Source organism: Staurois parvus, unplaced genomic scaffold (assembly GCF_062004578.1).
Source record: "Staurois parvus isolate SC_StPar_1 unplaced genomic scaffold, SC_StPar_1.0 ptg000169l, whole genome shotgun sequence".
NCBI classification, from domain to species: Eukaryota; Metazoa; Chordata; class Amphibia; order Anura; family Ranidae; genus Staurois; species Staurois parvus.
In genome coordinates this window covers 2,062,517-2,080,914 of record NW_028317965.1, presented here as the reverse complement: position 1 = coordinate 2,080,914, position 18,398 = coordinate 2,062,517, and the positions used below count along the sequence as shown (strand labels likewise).

The window sequence follows — 18,398 nt, the reverse complement described above, 5'->3', positions numbered from 1 at the left end:
TAGAATTTACTTTGGATTTGTTGAATATTTCACATCACACGTCTACCCTTCATATGCATTACTGTTTTTGACTCCCATTGAAGGGTGTGCGCTTTGGGTTTCCAATAAACTTTTGTCCAGTCCTTGGTTGGAATGATTTTGCATAAGCTACATTACTATTAAAAGTTTGGAAACTGCTAAATTAGTAGTTTTCTAAGAGATATAAATATACCTACCAATGAATATTCCCAGTTTATTTTCTACCTAGCCCCAACTACTGATATACTTCTGTGTGGTAGATCTGCTGCTATGCCAAGCTTCCTGCTGTACAGGTTTAGTTTATCTATTGAATATGCAAAGAGTATATAAAATTTACCATAAAAGAAGGCAACTTTGTGGAATAGTATGTGGCAAGTTTCTAGGTTTGACTTATTTCATCAGCTATATGTTCAGAGAATGAAAAAAAAAAAAAAAATCAAGTCACAAAGACTGGAGCTGAATAGTCACAGTTATCAATGATCTACAATGTTATATTGCTAAAAAAAAAAAAAAAAAAAAAGATAAAAAGGAATCTACCTCTTCAATTATGTCAATCTCGGGATCCTCATCATCACTGCTATTGCTAGTGGAGTCATTTGAGCCAGAATCTTCCTCTTCCAGAGCTTTAAGATCTTCCGTGTCAATAATGCCAAGAAACTCATTTTCATCAACGTCCCTGACAGTTCCAAGCTCTTCATCAGAGGACGTATCCCCTGCTCCATCAAGCTGAATTATGTCTCTGGGAGAGAGCAGGTTCTCCACTGTAGGTACCTAGAAGAGAAAACAGCAATATGCTCATTCCTTCAATTCTGTATTCAAGATGAAAAAGACATCCACGGAATTCAAGTAAACTTTTCATAAGAACTCTAAACCTGTAGCTGATCCAAAGCAAGGAAAAAAAAAAAAAAAAACTTAATAAAGTGAGATTCAATTTGCTTTAAAAAGATTAAAAAACAAAAACAAAAAAAAAAAAAAAAAACTTGATGATCTCCAAAAGAAAGCGGATACTCTACAGTAGGGGCGGACTGACAACACATGGGGCCCCCGGGCAATAGGGGATCATGGGGCCCCTGTGTCCTTGCCCAGACTCAAAAAGCCTATAAAAAAGGTACCAGGGGTATCACATGGGGCCCCCTACTGACCCCGGGCCCTCAGGCAGTGCCCGAGTTTCCAAATGGTCAGTCCACCCCTGCTCTACAGTGTTATTTCTTAAAAGTAATAGCCAGCTATAGTGTGTGTATTTAGAAACATGCAATTTCTTGAGTCAAAAACAGCTCCTGTAGAACACAATTCCACGAATAACCCTTTCTGTATATGAAAGTTACACCTCTTTTCTCCAGGCGCAAAGACTACGACTTTTCTTTTGCTAAAATATCACTTTAATCACACGTTTTGGGATTTTTTTTTATCTTTATACAAGTTAAACATTTTAACCTTTTAAGATGGGCCCCTTATATTAAACCTGTACTAGTCTAGAGAATGTTCCTATGGCTGCCCTAGTCACTGAACTCTTATAGCTGATGGTGGTTGATAATAGCCATAAAAATTCAAATGACAAGTGCTCAATGCGAATGGGTATTAGCCCAAAATAATGGTACCTGCATCCTAATTACAAGTTCTCAAAATGTAAAGAGCAACAGGAGCAATAGGACTTTCTTGGTACCAACAAGGACACAACATCAAATTAATAGTTAAAATCTCATACTTTTATTACAAGAAAATATATTATTGTATTAAAAACCCAATTTAAAAAAAATCCCTCTGAACAGGCTGCATTACAATCCTACCAATGGTGCTCTCTCACACCAACAAGCTGTTATTCCAGGATAAACGTGAGTCTGTGCTCAACAAAACTCCATTTTTCACAGTTTCCCGCTTCTTCTTGAGTATAGTGAGGGAATGTAGTTCTATAGCAAAACACAAAAAATGTACAAAATAATACCAATAAACATGACAATGATATCATGGAACCCGATTTCCTTGGCACCTCCTGTGTTCTGGCCTTATAGCGCCACCTAGTGTCCTGCGGGAAGTGCCAAGACAGCTACCATTTACAGTATAGGTGTATGGTTATCTTGCACTGTTATCATTTATTATGTTTATTGGTAATATTTTGTAGTATTTTCAAAATTTTTTGTTTTGATATAGAACTGCATTTCCTCACTATACTCCTGAAAAGCTGGAAACCATGAAACTTGTTGAGATTGGTTGACTACGGACTCACCTTTATCATGGAACAACAGCTTGTTGGTGTGAAACAGCACCATTGGTAGAATTGTAGCCTATTCGGAGGGATTTTTTAATAATTGTGTTTTAATGCAATAATATATTTTCTTGTAATAAAAATATGAGATTTTAACTATTAAATTGATGTGTCCTTGTTGGTACCAAGAGAGTCCTATTGCCAGGGTATCTACTGTGAGGCTAACAGGGCATTTGCCTAGGGTGGCATCTTTCAGGGGGGGCGGCACCACCCCTCCACCTCAAGAAGGGACACATAGGTGTGAGCGGTCTTCAGATCAGGGCAGCTCAATGGCTCCTGAGTTGATTTTCCTGCAACTCCACTGGCTCCCCTGGGCTGCACAACTGTCACAGCCAAGCTCCATCTCCCCTGAGGATGGCCGGCACCGCTGTGGTCCCATTCCCACTGTATAATCCACCCCCACCTCATCCATAAGTAAGGGATTGAATGGGAGTGTGAACACTGGGGGGTGTACAAGGTGTATGTGACTGTGGACACTGGGGGACGTTACAAGTTATATGTGAGTATGAGCAGTGGGGGGTGTACAAGGTGTATGTGACTGTCGCCACTGGGGGGCTTTACAAGTTATATGTGAGTATGAGCAGTGGGAGGTGTACAAGGTGTATGTGACTGTCGCCACTGGGGGGCTTTATAAGTTACACTCCGGTCACACCGAACCCAAATTTGAAATCGTGTGAATTACAGTGAAGTCGCACAATTTCAAAGTCGGATATCATGCTGATTTTAGGTGCAATTTGCAAGACATCTGACAGATGTCTATGCAAATCGCACTAAACGTAGTGCATGTACTACTTTAGAAAATGGTGCGGCCCCAACCAATTCGGAACCGCACCGATATGATTGCTGTAATCGCTACTTGGCATGCGATTTGCAAGTCGAATGACATGCTAATCGCATGCCAATTCACATCCAGTGTGACCGGGGACTTATATGTGAGCATGAGCAGTGAGGGGTGTACAAGGTGCATGGGAGTGCAGGCACTGGGGGGGGAGGGGGGGGTTACAAGATATATGTTAGTATAGGTACAGAGAAGGGGGGATGTACAAGGTGTATGTGAGTGGGCAGTGGAGGGAGAGACAGGGATGTACAAGGTATATAAAAGTGTAAGCAGTGGGGGGAGTACAAGATGTCTGTGAATGGGCACTGGGGGATATATAAAGTGAGAGTGTAGGCACTTTAGGGCCAGGATTTAAAAGGTGAATTTGACTATTGGGATAGTGGGAAGGTCAATGTACAAGGTGCATGTAACTGTGGTCATGGGGGGGGGTGCAAAGTATACAAGGTGTATGTGAATGTGGGCATAGTTGTACAAGTTAAATGTGACTATGCGCACTGGGGGCATGTACAAGGTGTACATGTGTGCAGGCTGTGGATGTGTGGGGCAGGGGATGTGCTTTTGGACTTGTTACAAGTCATGCGACAAATTTAGATGGGGGGGGGGGGTCATATTAGTCTTCCCTAGGGCAGCACAAAACCAAAATACACCACTGTCTATTGCCCCTGTTGCTCTTTACATTTTGTGAATATCTATAATTTAGGAATGTCCCCAAGTCCAAAAAGGCACACATGCATTAGTGTTCACTGATTTCAAGCGGCAATCTCTATAGTTCTGAAAGAGAGGCTGCATAGCACAGAATCAGAGTTCAAGAGTAATATAAAACATCTGATTAAAAGAGAAGTGTGGCTGAATTAAAAAAAATAAAAAATAAAACATACATACATACTCAACTCCCTGCTGCAGCTTCAATCTGATGCAGCAGCTGTTCCCTGCTGGCTCTAAGTCCCAGAACTAATCAATGACCGCTGATCACTCAGTTTTCAGTCCGCTCTGAGCAGAGAGCAGTGACTGTCAGTGGAGCATCAGGTTGGGCAGGGGGTGGAAGCCGCTGGCCTAGGATCTCAGCAGCACACTGAGAGGCTGAGCCAGCTGTCAGTCAGGCAGCTGGGTGGATCCTGACACTAGTGTTGGGATCCTTCCAGAGCCTGAACTAGCCCTGTGGCATCAGACAATGGGCTTTTAGCTCATTGTCGGCTGATTCTGAGTCAAAAGACAGAAAAAGTATGGGCACTCCGATGGTCATTGACATATGACCAAACAAGCTTTGACTATACTTCTCTTAACTTACTTAAAAATATTTTTTTATGTTTGTTTTGGATAAGAGTGTAGAAGTCTTAAACCTCTGCCAGAATTTCTCCTGGTGAACCAGGAAACAGGAGAGTCAACTCATATTTACCAGTCCCAGTCTCTGGAATACAGTTAACCCTTGCCCCCAGTCTGAGTGACCGGGAGGTCCTACCCAAACTCTACCTGTGACGATCGCACGTCAGACCCCAGTCACCAAAGGACTAGCCAATCTAAAACCGCGATGTCACATGCCTAACAATGCCACGCCCAGCTGCCCCCTGCACGACGATTTTCCAGCTAATGGACCACAAATCGATATACCGGCAGCCTGAGTGCGATTGTTACTGGATCAGGTTAATTATGCAATTAACCCTTTACACTGCCACCACCTCCTTTTTGTACAGAGAAAGAGGAAACTCGGCAAAATCAGCAATACCACTATGATGGTTGAGATAATCGTCTGTATAGCACGGTCACCGCAGACACGTTATACAGAGGGTTAAACACCCACAGTAGCGCTCTTTTAGAGGCAGGAATTCTGAAGTTGCAATAAAGAACTGTAGAAACAGTTCAACACTTTCAGAAAGTAGGATTTATTACTAAAAGGTCAAAAGGGTGCAATAAAAATATTTACAGAAAAGAGATGTAACCAATATATATATAAATATACAGAGAGCAATAACACAGCAAAAGGTAATAGAAAGAAGTTTAGAGAGGTAGAGTACTTGCCAAAAGTCCTGGGTTAAGCAGATCAAGTTTCAGAGCAAAAGGGCACCGACTCCCAAGTTGGTTCTGATGTTAAAAGGGATAATTCTTCAACTTCCACTCTTAGGCCTGACAGCCTATTTTGTAGTTCCCCAGCAGGGGGTTTCTCTAAAGCCAAGGACCAGTGCCTCATTTGGGGAGGGATTGTTTGGGCGGAAACCCAAGCTAGAACCAAAATCCCTCTTAGCTTATATTTTGGCTCAACGTTTCCTAGGCACAAGTAACATTCCACCCGCGGGTATATTGATATGCAGACGCATCTGCGGAACGGTTAGATATGAAATATAAAATACAGACTTGAATGTTTCAAGAGATGTAGTTTTCTGCTTTCCTATATATTACAGGCAAGGAGAGTGATATATCAAACTGTTTGTCTTCTCGTGGCCAATCTGAAGATATGCCTGTCTTCTCGTGGCCAATCTGAAGATATGCCTGGTTTTTATGTAAGTCTCTCAAATTCCAAGATATGAGACACAGGGGAAAAATGGATTTTAAAAGTGTTATCTAATTTCTTACGCCTCTGGAATGTCTTTGAATTCAGGGGAAGATTTGGATTATCCTTTTACGAGGTGCCAAATTGCACAGGTTCTTAGACAGGGAGGCCCCAGCTCCCTTGGGGGTTTTATAGCTCAGAGCTTCCTGCTGTGCTCTGGCCTCCTGTGACACTTATCACTCAGGCCACATGTCACTGTAAATGAACAAAGAGAGAGGGGGGATCATGGAACAACATGGAGAATGCTTAACAAAATGGAGGGTTGGAGCAAAATGGTTGAACCGCGTCCATCTCTGTGTACGCTTACCAAATTGGCCATCCCAGACAGCTACCTCTAATTAAGCAAGAACTGCCCCTCACTGGGCCTCCTACAAAGTCAGAGGAGAACCCCGGCCCTTGGCCACTTTCCCCCACACAGAATCCCTTAATCCCCCTAACTCACTGAAGGGTTACCCAGACGATAGCTGTCCACAGCATCGGGAGGAGCAAGAGTCACCCCCCCACCTTCCCTACCCTTCCATTTTACCTTTTCCCCATCTCCAGGTCCCCTTCCCCCCTTAATCCTCCCCCTTTCTTTTTTCCTCTTTTTCCCTCCCCGGCATCCCTTTTCCCCCCTTAACCTCACCCCATCCCTTACCATACACATACCCACTGCTACTTCGGACCAAAAGGTTCACCTTGGCCCAGTCCTACACCCCGCCCTGACCTTTCACCACCATAAACGGCTTTCCCTCTGCCTGGAACCTACAAGGTGCAAATTCTTCCCTTCTCCCCGTGTCTTTTTTTTCTCTCCCTTTTTTCTAATAGTATACACTTCCCAGACTGTGTCTTTATGGCCTATTATGGCTGCTCTAATCGTGGAATTGGCTCTCTGTTATAGACCGCCCACGGCTCACCCCCACTGTCTCTTTGCCCTAAGAGATTCGTAAGATGAAACTCCCACCCATGAGCCCTGGGCACATCCCCCCAACCCACCGCTAAACAATTAAGGGGTCCACCCTTTCTTCATCTTGAGACACCTATACCTCTAACCCACATTTAGAATTCTTCCCCGCAGAGGCGTGGTTTCATTTACAACCTTTAAAGTGCATTTATACGTTCCTACTGCTTATCTGTTATGTTACCAAGATATTCGTTCCTCATTGTGTGACTTTTGGTCATGTACGATGTTTGTTCTACCTTGCTTTCCAAATAAAAATCTTTTTGGGAAAAAAAAAAAAAAGAAGAAAAAAAAACTGCCCACTCATGGCCCTTAATCACTGTAATGAATACCTTATTGAGCATTATAGGGACTGAGGTCCAAGATGTTGGACTGTCTCAACAATTTTCGCACAGTTGGTATTTACGGTCTTCTTCATGCTAAAAATGCACACATGCCCAAAATATGGACAATACAATATTTATATGTTCTCAACAAGCAGTAAAAAGCTTTACAGCAAGCCTCCCCTGGTCTCTCTAGCTGCATGTACTGAAAAATAATTTACACTCAAAAATTCACATCATGAGATTTAGGTCAATTTCAACAGCTGTTCCTATTGAACCCTTTATCAGACGTGTCTGGGTTTGGCAGTTGCCAGGAGAACAGTACTTGCCTGACTGCATTGTGCCAAGTGTAAAGTTTGGTGGAGGGAGATTACTGTGTGGGGTTGTTTTTTAGGGATTGGCCTTGGCCCCTTAGTTCCAGTGAAGTGAACTCTTAAGGCGTCAGCATACCAAGACATTTTGGACAATTTCATGCTCCCAACTTTGTGGGATCAGTTTGAGGATGGCCCCTTACGGTTCCAACATGACTGTGTACCAGTGCGCAAAGCAAGGTCCATAAAGACATGGATGAGCGAGTTTGGGGTGGAGGAACTTGACTGGCCTGCAAAGAGCCCTGACCTCAACCTGACAGAACACCTTTGGGATGAATTAGAGTGGAGACTGTGAGCCAGGCCTTCTCGTCTGACATCAGTGCCTGTCCTCACAAATGCGCTTCTGGAAGAATGGTCAAACATTCCCATAGATTCCCTCCTAAACCTTGTGGGCAGCCTCCCCAGAAGAGTTGAAGCTGTTATAGCTGCAAAGAGTGGGCCAACTAAATATTGAACCCTACAGACTAAAACTGGGATTCCATTAAAGTTCATGTGCGTATAAAGGCAGGTGTCCCAATACGTTTGGCAATATAGTGTATATATATATATATATATATATATATATATTCAAATATATCAATTCCTTCATGCTCCAGGAGCTGCCTGCATACTCTTGTCATATGAGGCCGGGCATTGTCATTCACCAGGAGGAACCCAGGACCCACTGCACCAGTGTAGGGTCTGACAAAGGGTCCAAGGATTTCATCCCGATACCTAATGGCAGTCAGGGTGCTATTGCCTAGCTTGTAGAGGTCTGTGCGTCCCTCCATGGATATGCCTCCCCAGACCATAACTGACCCACCACTCAAACGGTCATGCTGAATGATGTTACAGGCAGCATAACATTTTCCATGGCTCCTCTAGACCCTTTCACATCTCTCACATGTACTCAGGGTGAACCTGATGTCCTTTGTGAAAACCACAGGGTGCCAGTAGCGGACCTACCAATTCTGGTGTTCAATGGCAAATGCCAATGGAGCTCTGTGGGGCCGGGCAGTGAGCACAGGGCCCACTAGAGGACGTCTGGCCCTCAGGCCACCCTCATGAAGTCTGTTTCTGATTATTTGGTCAGAGACATTCACACCAGTGGCCTGCTGGAGGTCATTTTGCAGGGCTCTGGCAGTGCTCATTCTGTTCCTCCTTGCACAAAGGAGCAGATACCCATCCTACTGATGGGTTAAGGACTTTCTACAGCCCTGTCCAGCTCTCCTAGAGTAACTGCCTGTCTTCTGGAATCTCCTCAGTGTTCATGATACTGTGCTGGGAGACACAGCAAACCTTCTGGCAATGGCACGTATTGATGTGCCGTCCTGGAGGAGTTAGATTGCCTGTGTAACCTCAATAGGGTCCAGGTATCACCAGCCACCACCTCCAACACCCGATTAAAAGAACTAACCTGCACAAGAAGCAGCCAGCTAGCCCTGCACCCTCCAGCAGCACACAGCTTTCTCACCAGGACCCCATCTCTGCCACTTCTTCCAGGGGGGGGTGCCACCCCCCTGAAAATTGCCACCCAAGGCAAACGCCATGTTGACCTCATGGTAAATACGCTGCTGGTTCTGCGCCAAAAAGCTGCCCTGCTGCTTACTGAACACGGAAGGCTGTGTGCTTCTCAGCATGGGCACCATTCAGGGACAAGGTTACATTTTCTCAATAACTGAATGAAGTGAAGATCATTACATCACTACACCATTTCTCCACCTCATCCAATCAGAGAACATTTTGCATTCATTAAGAAAATGTAAAGTGTTCCCTGAATGGCATGTATGCCGAATGAGCCATTTCCTGTTCTCACAACAGGAAATAAGACCTCGTCATAAGACCTGGAAGCTAGTGGAGATCACTGGAGAACAACACCTACTACATTGAGTTCCAGCTTTCACGGGGATCCCACAGACATGGCACATACATACTTACCTTGGTCCAACTAGACCAATGTAACTGTACAAATGACCATACCTAAACTTCAGCTTAAACTGGGGAAGGATTCCCAATCTACCAGTAGTAGATTTTCCTACTAGCTCAACTGATCTTAGTTGATCACAAAAGCAAACAGAGCAATCATATCCACAAACATAAGCATAATGTGTATGAATCTGTCCCTCAAATTTATGTATGAGGGCAAGTAATGAATTATCCACACTTTTTCTATAATCATCTTTAGGTTGGCTGCTCTGATTTCTGCATGTTCATATCGAGAGATGACATCATTGTTGTCACTTTATTGTTTCTGGAACCTTCTTCACTCAGTTTCCTTTGCTGCTGTTGCACAAAAAACATGGCCTCATCACTCTCCATTTTCAACAAACAAGAAAAGCAAACAGCGATTCATTGTTTGAGGTCTAAAGGTGTACCCGGAGCCTAAATCCATCAAAAGCTCTCATCAATAGGGTGACTGGGTTTTACCAAAGCATAGGGTGTCCACTTAAAGTGGTTGTAAACCCCAGACATGAAATATGAACAAAGCATATCCCTCTACAGTGTGTACTTGTTCCAGTTAAGAGCACTGTGTCATTTATGTCCACTGCTTCGTTCCTGTGCTATCTGCATGAAACGTTTCTGACGTGTTTCCCTGACACCAAGCGGAAAATGGGGACAGGGGAGGGACCTCCAGCAGATGGACAGCCTCTGCTCTGTTCCTGTGAGCTGTGTGGAGGGGGATGTATTCCTTTCCTTCAAATGGCTCTAAGAGCTCTGTGATGGAACGTGGCACCCGACCCCAGCCCTTCTCACCAACTCGTGACTGAAGGACCAGCCAATCTCCCACCACGCTATCACTTGCATAACAATGCCACTCTCAGCTGCGCCCTGCACAAAGATTTTCCAGCTCGCGGAACTACAATCTATGTGTCAGCAGCCTGAGAGCGATTGTTACTGGATCAGGTTAATTACGCACTTAACCCTTCACACTGCCACCACCACCTTTTTACAGAGAAGGAGGAAACTCACAAATCTTAGCAGTAACACTATATTAGTATAAGCGTCTGTAATACACACAGTCACCACAGACAGAGATATTCAGAGGATTATTACATACAGTAGCACTCTTCAAGAGACAGGGATTCTTAGTTTGCATTAAAAGCTTTAGAAACAGTTCAACACTTTTCAGAAAATAGGATTACTAAAAAGGTCAAAATGGTTCAATTAAAATATTTACAGAAAAAGATGTAACAAAGATATAAAGAGAACAATAAATCAACAGAAAAATAAAACAAAGGAGTTCAGAAGGCAGAATACTTGCACTGTCCTTGGTTTGAGCAGAATCCAATTGTCCGAACAAAAAGTTTGCCTTGGCTCTCAAGTCTGCAGATGTTTTCTGATAGATGTTAAACGAGAGCTGTCTTTCTCCAGGCTGTCAGTCTTTTTCTATCATATCAAAGGGGTGTCTCCTGAGAACAAATGACCAATCATCCAGTTCGGGAATGGGTGTTAGGCGGTAACCAAGGTTATGACCAAATCCCTTGCAATTTCATACTAAGGTCAATAACCTTCAATAGGTACAGGTAGCATCTTAGCAACTGGCAGATTAATATTTAGAATTCTATTCCAAACGCAAAAACATCAAAAATAGCGTACCCTTGGTCACCCAGGATGAAAGACTGCTTCTTCTCTCTTGTAGGTACTAATATAGTGATGTAAGGTCTTGTGTGACTCATATTAAAATGATCTATCCAAATATATACTTCATATTAATGTGCCCAGTTCCTGCTGAAGTTTTTAGAATTGTATGAAAAATGACTCATGTGGAATGTACGTTTTATGGCATGCTCTAGCCCTAATGGCCCAACAGGTCATGACTGACTGAGTTATTGTTTTACGTTGGGGCAGAAGAAAGTGGTTTTCAAGCAGACCCAGACTAATTAGCGGTTTACAGCCCTGGAGCTGATCTGTGTTTTATTTAGGATAAGAGATCCTTTGACCTCCATTCAACGTATAGCTATGCATTCCATTGAAAAAAGAGGAGGGAGGACAGGCAAGAACATGGCTGAGACCTAACAAGATGGCTGTCATGTACAGCGTCCATGCCTCTATGGCACACAATCGTCACAAGCTCTCCTTACTGTACTCTGCAGTGTGTAATTTGAGCTCTCCAACCCCTGTTTTCTGAACTCTCAGACAAGCTTTATAAATTTGTCACTTTAAAAGAATGAAGAGGAAAGAGACTGCAGATAAATAGGTACAACTTATGTAGAAGGATTTGCTTCATCTCTGTGTATCACCTGAGGCCAGTCATTTCACTGGGTATATGGAAGGGTTTACAACCACTTTAAAGATGCCTTATAAGGCCGTCGATTTGCCACAGACCAACATGTGCAAAAAGCAATGCATTGATAGCTAAGGGACAAACTAAAAACATGTTTTCTGAGGGTATTTACACAATACAAGCTTGAGCAACTCTGGAACAAGTGCATAGAAAAGCAAAGGAATTATGTTGAAAAATGATAACTGTTTGTTCTCTGCTGTTGTTCCAGGAAATAAGAGTGCACGCAATTATTGATTCACCCTCATAAAATTATCAACTTTAAAAAAAAGCCATGGCCTGTTTGAAATATACTACAGTGCAGCATCTTAGCAAGATGTTCTTTTAAAGCAGCCAGACATCTGTAGATTCCAACAGATTACATGAACACAGATCAGATCTGCATTTTATTATATTTTACTCAAAAAAATAATTGCTCAATTTTTCCTGGCATCACCATCAAAGTATGAAAAAAACACAAAAAAGTTCTTTGAGTGAGTAAGGTTGAGGCCACTGTAAAAACAGACCTTTTACTAGATACATGTACATATAAGAATAAAATACATCTCTAAAGCTGCATGAGGCCACAGCCAAAAAGCAGCCCAGATTAAAAATTTAAATAACAAGGTTTTATATGGACACATAATCATTCATCAGAAATAAGAAAATTGCTCCCCCCTTCACCTACAAAAGCAATAAAAGGGAAATTGGAAACGATAATGATCATTTACAGGATTGAAAAAAAACAAGCTATAAAACATTAAATTTTTATTGTGTTAGTTAGACAGGCTGTAAAAGTAAAAAGGAGATAAAAAAAGGAAGCAACACAATGAAGAGCATTTTGATGCAAAAGTTTGATTCCAGCCTAGGACCAAAAGGGGGCCTTGAGTAGAAATTAGTGTTGAAATGTTGTACTGTGTTATAGGGGTCTAAAGCAAATCATAAATAAAATCTATAGAAGGGTTTCTCAGTTGGGGCTCTGCAGAACCTTCACATTCCCAGAGGTACCCAGGGGTTTCTCACTGTCAGGAATGGACTTGCCAATAATGGTGGGACTTCCCTGCCTTGTGGGCTGCAGTACCAGGGCTGGCCAGCGGGTGCTCTCTGCAATCAGAGACTCACCCCTGCAATCAGCCAAACACCTGAAGCTGATTGCAGGGGGTTGTATTTAAGGAATGGCCAGACTCACAGTCAGGGCCGTGGTGTGTGTTTTTCCATGGGCCCCTGTATCTTGTATCCTGTATTCCTGTTCCTGTCTGACTTGTTGCCGACCCTGCCTGATCCTGACCTCTGCTGACTTCTCCTGTTTGATCCCTCGCTTGTGACCCTGACCATTCTCTGCCTGACCCTCTGCACCGCGCTGCCCGTGAGTTACTGAACCCAGCTTGTGACCCCGACCACTCTCCCGCCTGTTCCTGGTACTCCGTTTGCCCGTTTGCTACTGACCCAGCCTGCCTGATGACCCTTGCCTTGTATGTATTGTTATCTGTGGGTGGTTTGGTTTGTTTGCACTGTGTTTAGGTTTAGTTTTGCACTGCATTTTGCATTGTTAGTCTTAATAAATTATATTGTTTATAACATATCTGAAGCCTGCGTTTCCCTGTGTCAGTCCACACCCCTCTGGTCATACCCCGATTCCTGACACTCACACACTGCATGATCGATGCTAGGAAGTGGATAGCGGCAGCTTGGAAGAAAAAAAGATTCACCTGTTTGCTCTCAAAGATGGCAAAGGGGAATCATTTTGGGGGTCATGATCCCAACACAACCCTAGTACTGCTCTCTTGTAGGGTGTACCTGTTGAGACCCTACCTTTCTCTACATTACGGCCAAGCTCTCGCTTCCTACTCATGAGCAATTTAATGGAAGATAGTGCACATTCCCTTCTTTAGGGGTAACCACCCGTTTTGTTTAGTAATTCTGCAATAGAAGTATTCAAGTATACTACCCCTCTATAATGTTTATGCATAATATTTATCTCCCGACATGTTTATTTTTCTGCTAGGCTGTTGGGATTGTATATATGATTTGTACATCCCGATTACACCCCCCCCCCCCTCCCCATGCTAGTTTCTAATGTTCTATGTTGGCGCCGCCTATCTAGTTGGTATACCGCCTTTTTAATACAGGTTGCAATATTTTCTGTTACTGTGCACAACAAGCTCTGTCTGCTGAAGATTCTGTATACAAAATATTTTCAGTTTTAGTTGGAAAACAAAATGTTCTCAGGGGTTTCACCTGGATTCACCATTCCAGCAGACGGGTATACTGTATATCCAACCAGGGGCGGACTGACAACTCATGGGGCCCCCGGGCAATAGTGGATCATGGGGCCCCTGTGTCCTTGCCCAAACTCAAAAAAAAACATGAAAAAGGGTACCAGGGGCATCTCATGGGTCCCCCCTACTGACCCCGGGCCCTCGGGCAGTGCCCGAGTTTCCACATGGTCAGTCTGCCCCTGTATCCAAACAATACTGACTTTCTTTTGCTGAGAGGGTATGTTAAGGTATAGTGCCTGGCACATTGAGATCTTCCTTCTGGTACTCAGGTTTTGACGTCATCAAGCAGGGCAGTGCAGGTTGAGAGGAGCCATTGAACCAGCAACATGGGACAGCAGGACTACTCTAGTACCACATTGCAGCAAGGTTTTTAAAAAGATTTGAAGCACCTTATCAATCGATTAATAGCCGTCTGCCATGACAGTTTCAACTTTGAAATGTGATGTGAATTATATTACCAGAAGCTGCCCAAACTTGTTAGGAGTTGAAAACAGTAGTACTGTGCCATGAGATGCCACTCTATTGTGGATTTACAAGAAGGTTTTGTCCAGTTGTTTTTATCGATTGGCCAATATATGTGAATTTTAGGTATTGTTACATGTTTCTTCTACACTTTTTGAATATCATAAGCTTTATGGTTAGGTATTGTGGGTTGTCACTGGAGCGTTTCCAATCACTGTCACAGGTTAGCCTGCAGTTTCTTGCCTGTGTATTCTTATGTCCTTGCTGCAGTGCATTTCCTATCCCAATTCCTTTAACGTGTGTGGATTTGGCTGTGTTCACCTATGGGCATTGCCTGCTATTCTGTGGGTTTTATTTCCTTCTCTTGCATCACCTCTTGGCCCGCCTCCTAGTTTGCTTGCCTATATAAGAAATGCTCAGTCTAGCCCACATCCCGTTCATTTGCTACTTGTGTATTATGTGTCTGACTACCCGTGTACTGACCCCAGCTTCGTCCAAAATCTGTGCTTGTTTGCCTCCCATCCTGACTGCAGCTTGTCTACTGGAGCTCCTGTTGTCTTCTGCTGTTGTACTCTGCTCATGCGAGTGGTCTGCTGGGTGTACCTGGGGGCTGTAACCTGGTTCCAGCTTGCTGTAAGTCCATCCCCACCATCAAGGACCCTGGTGAACAAGCAGGCTGGGGCTTAGACTCCACGTTCTGGGGAACCCTGAGTTGGTGATCTACAAGGGCTCACTATGACAGACACTTGACACACACTTTAACAATTGTTTATATACTATATGTAGAATATGTGATGGCGTTGAGTCTAAGCCAGTTTTTATTGCTTCAATTTTACACTGAGCACCAATGCAACGTTAGTGTTATTTGTGATGTTGTCATTCAGGTATTTACAGTAGTATACTATTCTGTCTTATATTTTATTGGCATCTGTGTTTTACAAACATTGCTCATGATCCAAGGTGGCATTTTGTGAGGAGAAGATAGAAGAAAAGAAGCATCCTAGGCCACTATCTACATACAATTTTGATAAGGCTAGTGTAGAAGAATCACAATGTTCTGTGCACTAGTAAGATATTGGACACCAAAAAATTCCTACCTTTACTATGTGTAGGAAAACATGCCTCAATGCAAGGATATGGTTGACATTACCCTAGCTTGGATCCATAGTTGCAGTGGAAATGGTCATGACAATGATGCGCACCAGTCACTTTATCAAGTTGTATTGCTCCAATCCACAGAGAGGGAGAGATAGGGTACAGGTCTCCTCGAGCATCAGGGTGCCAGACTTCTCTGTCTAAGGGAGTGCCAGGAGCCTCTGAAGCAGAATCCAATTACCCTCCAGCAGGACTTACATCCACTGGCTCTTCCACTTTGGGTGTTGTACCCTCCTCAACTGGCAGGGCAGGTTGAGGAATTCAGTCCTAGACCCCATACAAACTATGGCCTACTCAACTCAAACCATTGCACACACCTCCCAAGCCCAGGGGAAGAGAGTTCAGCAGGCCACTCTCCAAACAATTACATCCACCCACAACAATCACCAATGACTATGAACCACAAATTAGTTGCCAGAGAGGAAATAAATGCTCAGTAGCACAAGATTATCATCTCCCGATGACTGTTGCCCTGAGTGCTATTGACAACCAGTGGTGGCAGTAGAAAACAGCAGCAACCCTCAACCTAGGGGAGAAACCAAGTGACAAAAAAAGTCTTGAAATACAATGTTAATGTATTTTTGTACAACTACATTAGTGTCAGTGTTCTGTAGAGATATATTCTTCAACCAGTAGCAGTGTTTCTACGTTTTTAGCTACATCTATTGTTAAACTCTATGTCTTTTCCTATGCTAACATTTCTGTTTCCTGTTTGCAGAGAAGCAGCAGACAAACCATGTGGACTGTGCACTGTCTGTTCTGTAGGACTATATACAGAATCTCTAACAGTTTCCGGGCCCAGACGCCCAGGTATAGCCTGCTACAGCTGCTAAGTGCAGGATACAGCAATAGAAAGAAGATACTGTAATTGTAAGAAAATGTCTAGTAACACAGCTGCAACAATGCTTTAAATTTGCAAATCTGACAAACCAGAAATACCAGACTTGGAAATTCAAGATGAAAATGTTGATATTAAGAGAAGCTATGAGGAAATGTATAAATGAAGCCAAGCCAGAGCACTCTTCAGATGAGTGGATATAGCCAGAAAAGCTCAGAAAGCTCAGAGCACAATCTCTCTTAGCATAGAAGATGCTCAAATCATGCAAATATGTAAGTTTGAATCTGCTAAAGAAAGGTGGGAAGGATTACAAAAGGTATATCAAAGACCTAATCTTAGCAATAATCTGTAGTTTATTAGAAAGCTATATCAAAAAAATCTGATGAAAGGTCAGAATATGCAGGCTTACATGAGGCATACCCTGGAAAATGGTTGAACGCCTAAGAGGTATAGTAGAAGAAATAAAAGATTTTCATGTCTCAGCACTATTACTTAGTGGTTTACAAGAAAGTTATGAAACACTTGTCACAGCACTTCATGTACGTCCAGATGATGAACTGACATTGAAATAAGTTACATAGTTAAATAAAGACACTAGTCCATCCAGTTCAACCTCTGTGGGTGTGTGTTCATGTCAAAAACATTGCCCGTATCGCTGTATATGGTGTTCATCAAGATACCTGTCCAAGAGTTTTTTAAAACTATCAATGCTTCCTGCTGACACCACCAATTGTGGAAGTGAGTTCCACATCTTTACCGCCCTACAGTAAAAAACCCGTCGCACAGTTTAAGGTAAAACCATTTCTCTTTCAATTTCATTGAGTGGCCATGTTTCTTCTTACAAACCCTGAATAGTTTATTCCCTATACTAGAATCACAATTAAGATACTTGTATATCGCTATCAAATCCCCTCTCAAGCATCTCTTCTCCAGGGAGAATTAGTTTAGTGTTTGTAATCGTTCCTCATAACTGAGGTTCTCCAGTTCCCTTATTAACTTTGTTGCCCTTCTCAGGATTCTCTCCAGTTCCTGCACCTCCCTCCTGAGGATTGATGACCAGAACTGGACAGCATACTCCAGATGTGGCCAAACCAGAGTTTTGTAAAGTGGCAGAATTATAGTTTTAGCTCTTGAGTATATTCCCTTTTTAATGCACGCTAATATTTTGTTTGCTTCAGCTTAGCATTGCATGCCATTGCGAAGCCTGTCATCTACTAGAACCCCCAGATTCTTTTCCATCCTGGATTCCCCTAGAGGTTCTTCCCTAGCGAGTAATATGCATTTGCATTTTTAGTCCCCAAGTTCATCACTTTACATTTTTCAACATTAAACCTTATTTGCCTACCCCATTATTTTAATGAGGCCTTCTTGTAAAGTTGCTATGTGTTGTTGTGAAATGATTGCCCTACTTAGCTTAGTATCATCAGCAAACAATGAGATTGAGCTCTTTAAACCTACCTCTATATCATTTATGAAAAAATTAAACAGAATTGGCCCCAGGACAGAATCTTGTGGTACTCCACTTACCACTTCAATCCAATTCAAGTACTCGCTATTTATCACCATCTGTTGGACACACCCCTGTAACCAGTTTTCTATCCATGAACAAACCCTGTGGTCCATGCTTATAGATCTTAGATTGTAAATTAAATTTTATGTTGAACTGTATCCAATGCTTTTGCAAAATCCAGATACACCACATCCACCGCCCTTCCTTTGTCTAGATGACCACTTACTTCCTCATAGAATGTTAACAGATTGGTTTGGCAAGAACGACCTTTCATAAATCCATGCTGATTACTACTAATTATACTTTTGTTCTTCAGCAAATTCTTGTCCCTTACCATCTCCTCAATCAGTTTACATAGTATTGATGTTAGACTGACTGGTCTGTAGTTCCCAGGTATAGGTCTCTGCCCTTTTTTGAATATTGGTACCATGTTGGCCCTTCACCAATCAGCTGGTACTATTCCTGCCAGTATGATGTCCATAGAAATTAGGAGTAGCGGTCTGGCTATAACCTGACGGAGTTCTTTGATGACTCTCGGGTGTAAGCCTTCCTGGTGATTTATTTTAGTTGATATTTTCTAGTCTTTTCGAACACTGTCTTCTGTTAGTCACTATGG

The 18,398-nt window shown here is 42.8% G+C and overlaps 1 protein-coding gene across 2 annotated transcripts in view; it reads right to left on the bottom strand.

Annotated features, from left to right (window-relative positions):
• GTF2A1L (general transcription factor IIA subunit 1 like) overlaps positions 1 to 18,398 on the bottom strand; it is a 92,601-nt gene that overhangs the window by 31,888 nt on the left and 42,315 nt on the right. The window contains exons 7-8 of one of the 2 annotated variants that reach the window (XM_089676440.1): positions 14,577 to 14,613; positions 556 to 779 (exon numbers count right to left, since the gene is read on the bottom strand). In XM_089676440.1, coding sequence (XP_089532566.1) covers positions 556 to 779; positions 14,577 to 14,613 — 261 coding nt within the window. Of the gene's footprint in view, positions 1 to 555; positions 790 to 14,576; positions 14,614 to 18,398 lie in introns of both variants that reach the window. The other variant, XM_089676439.1, reaches the window with a different exon arrangement.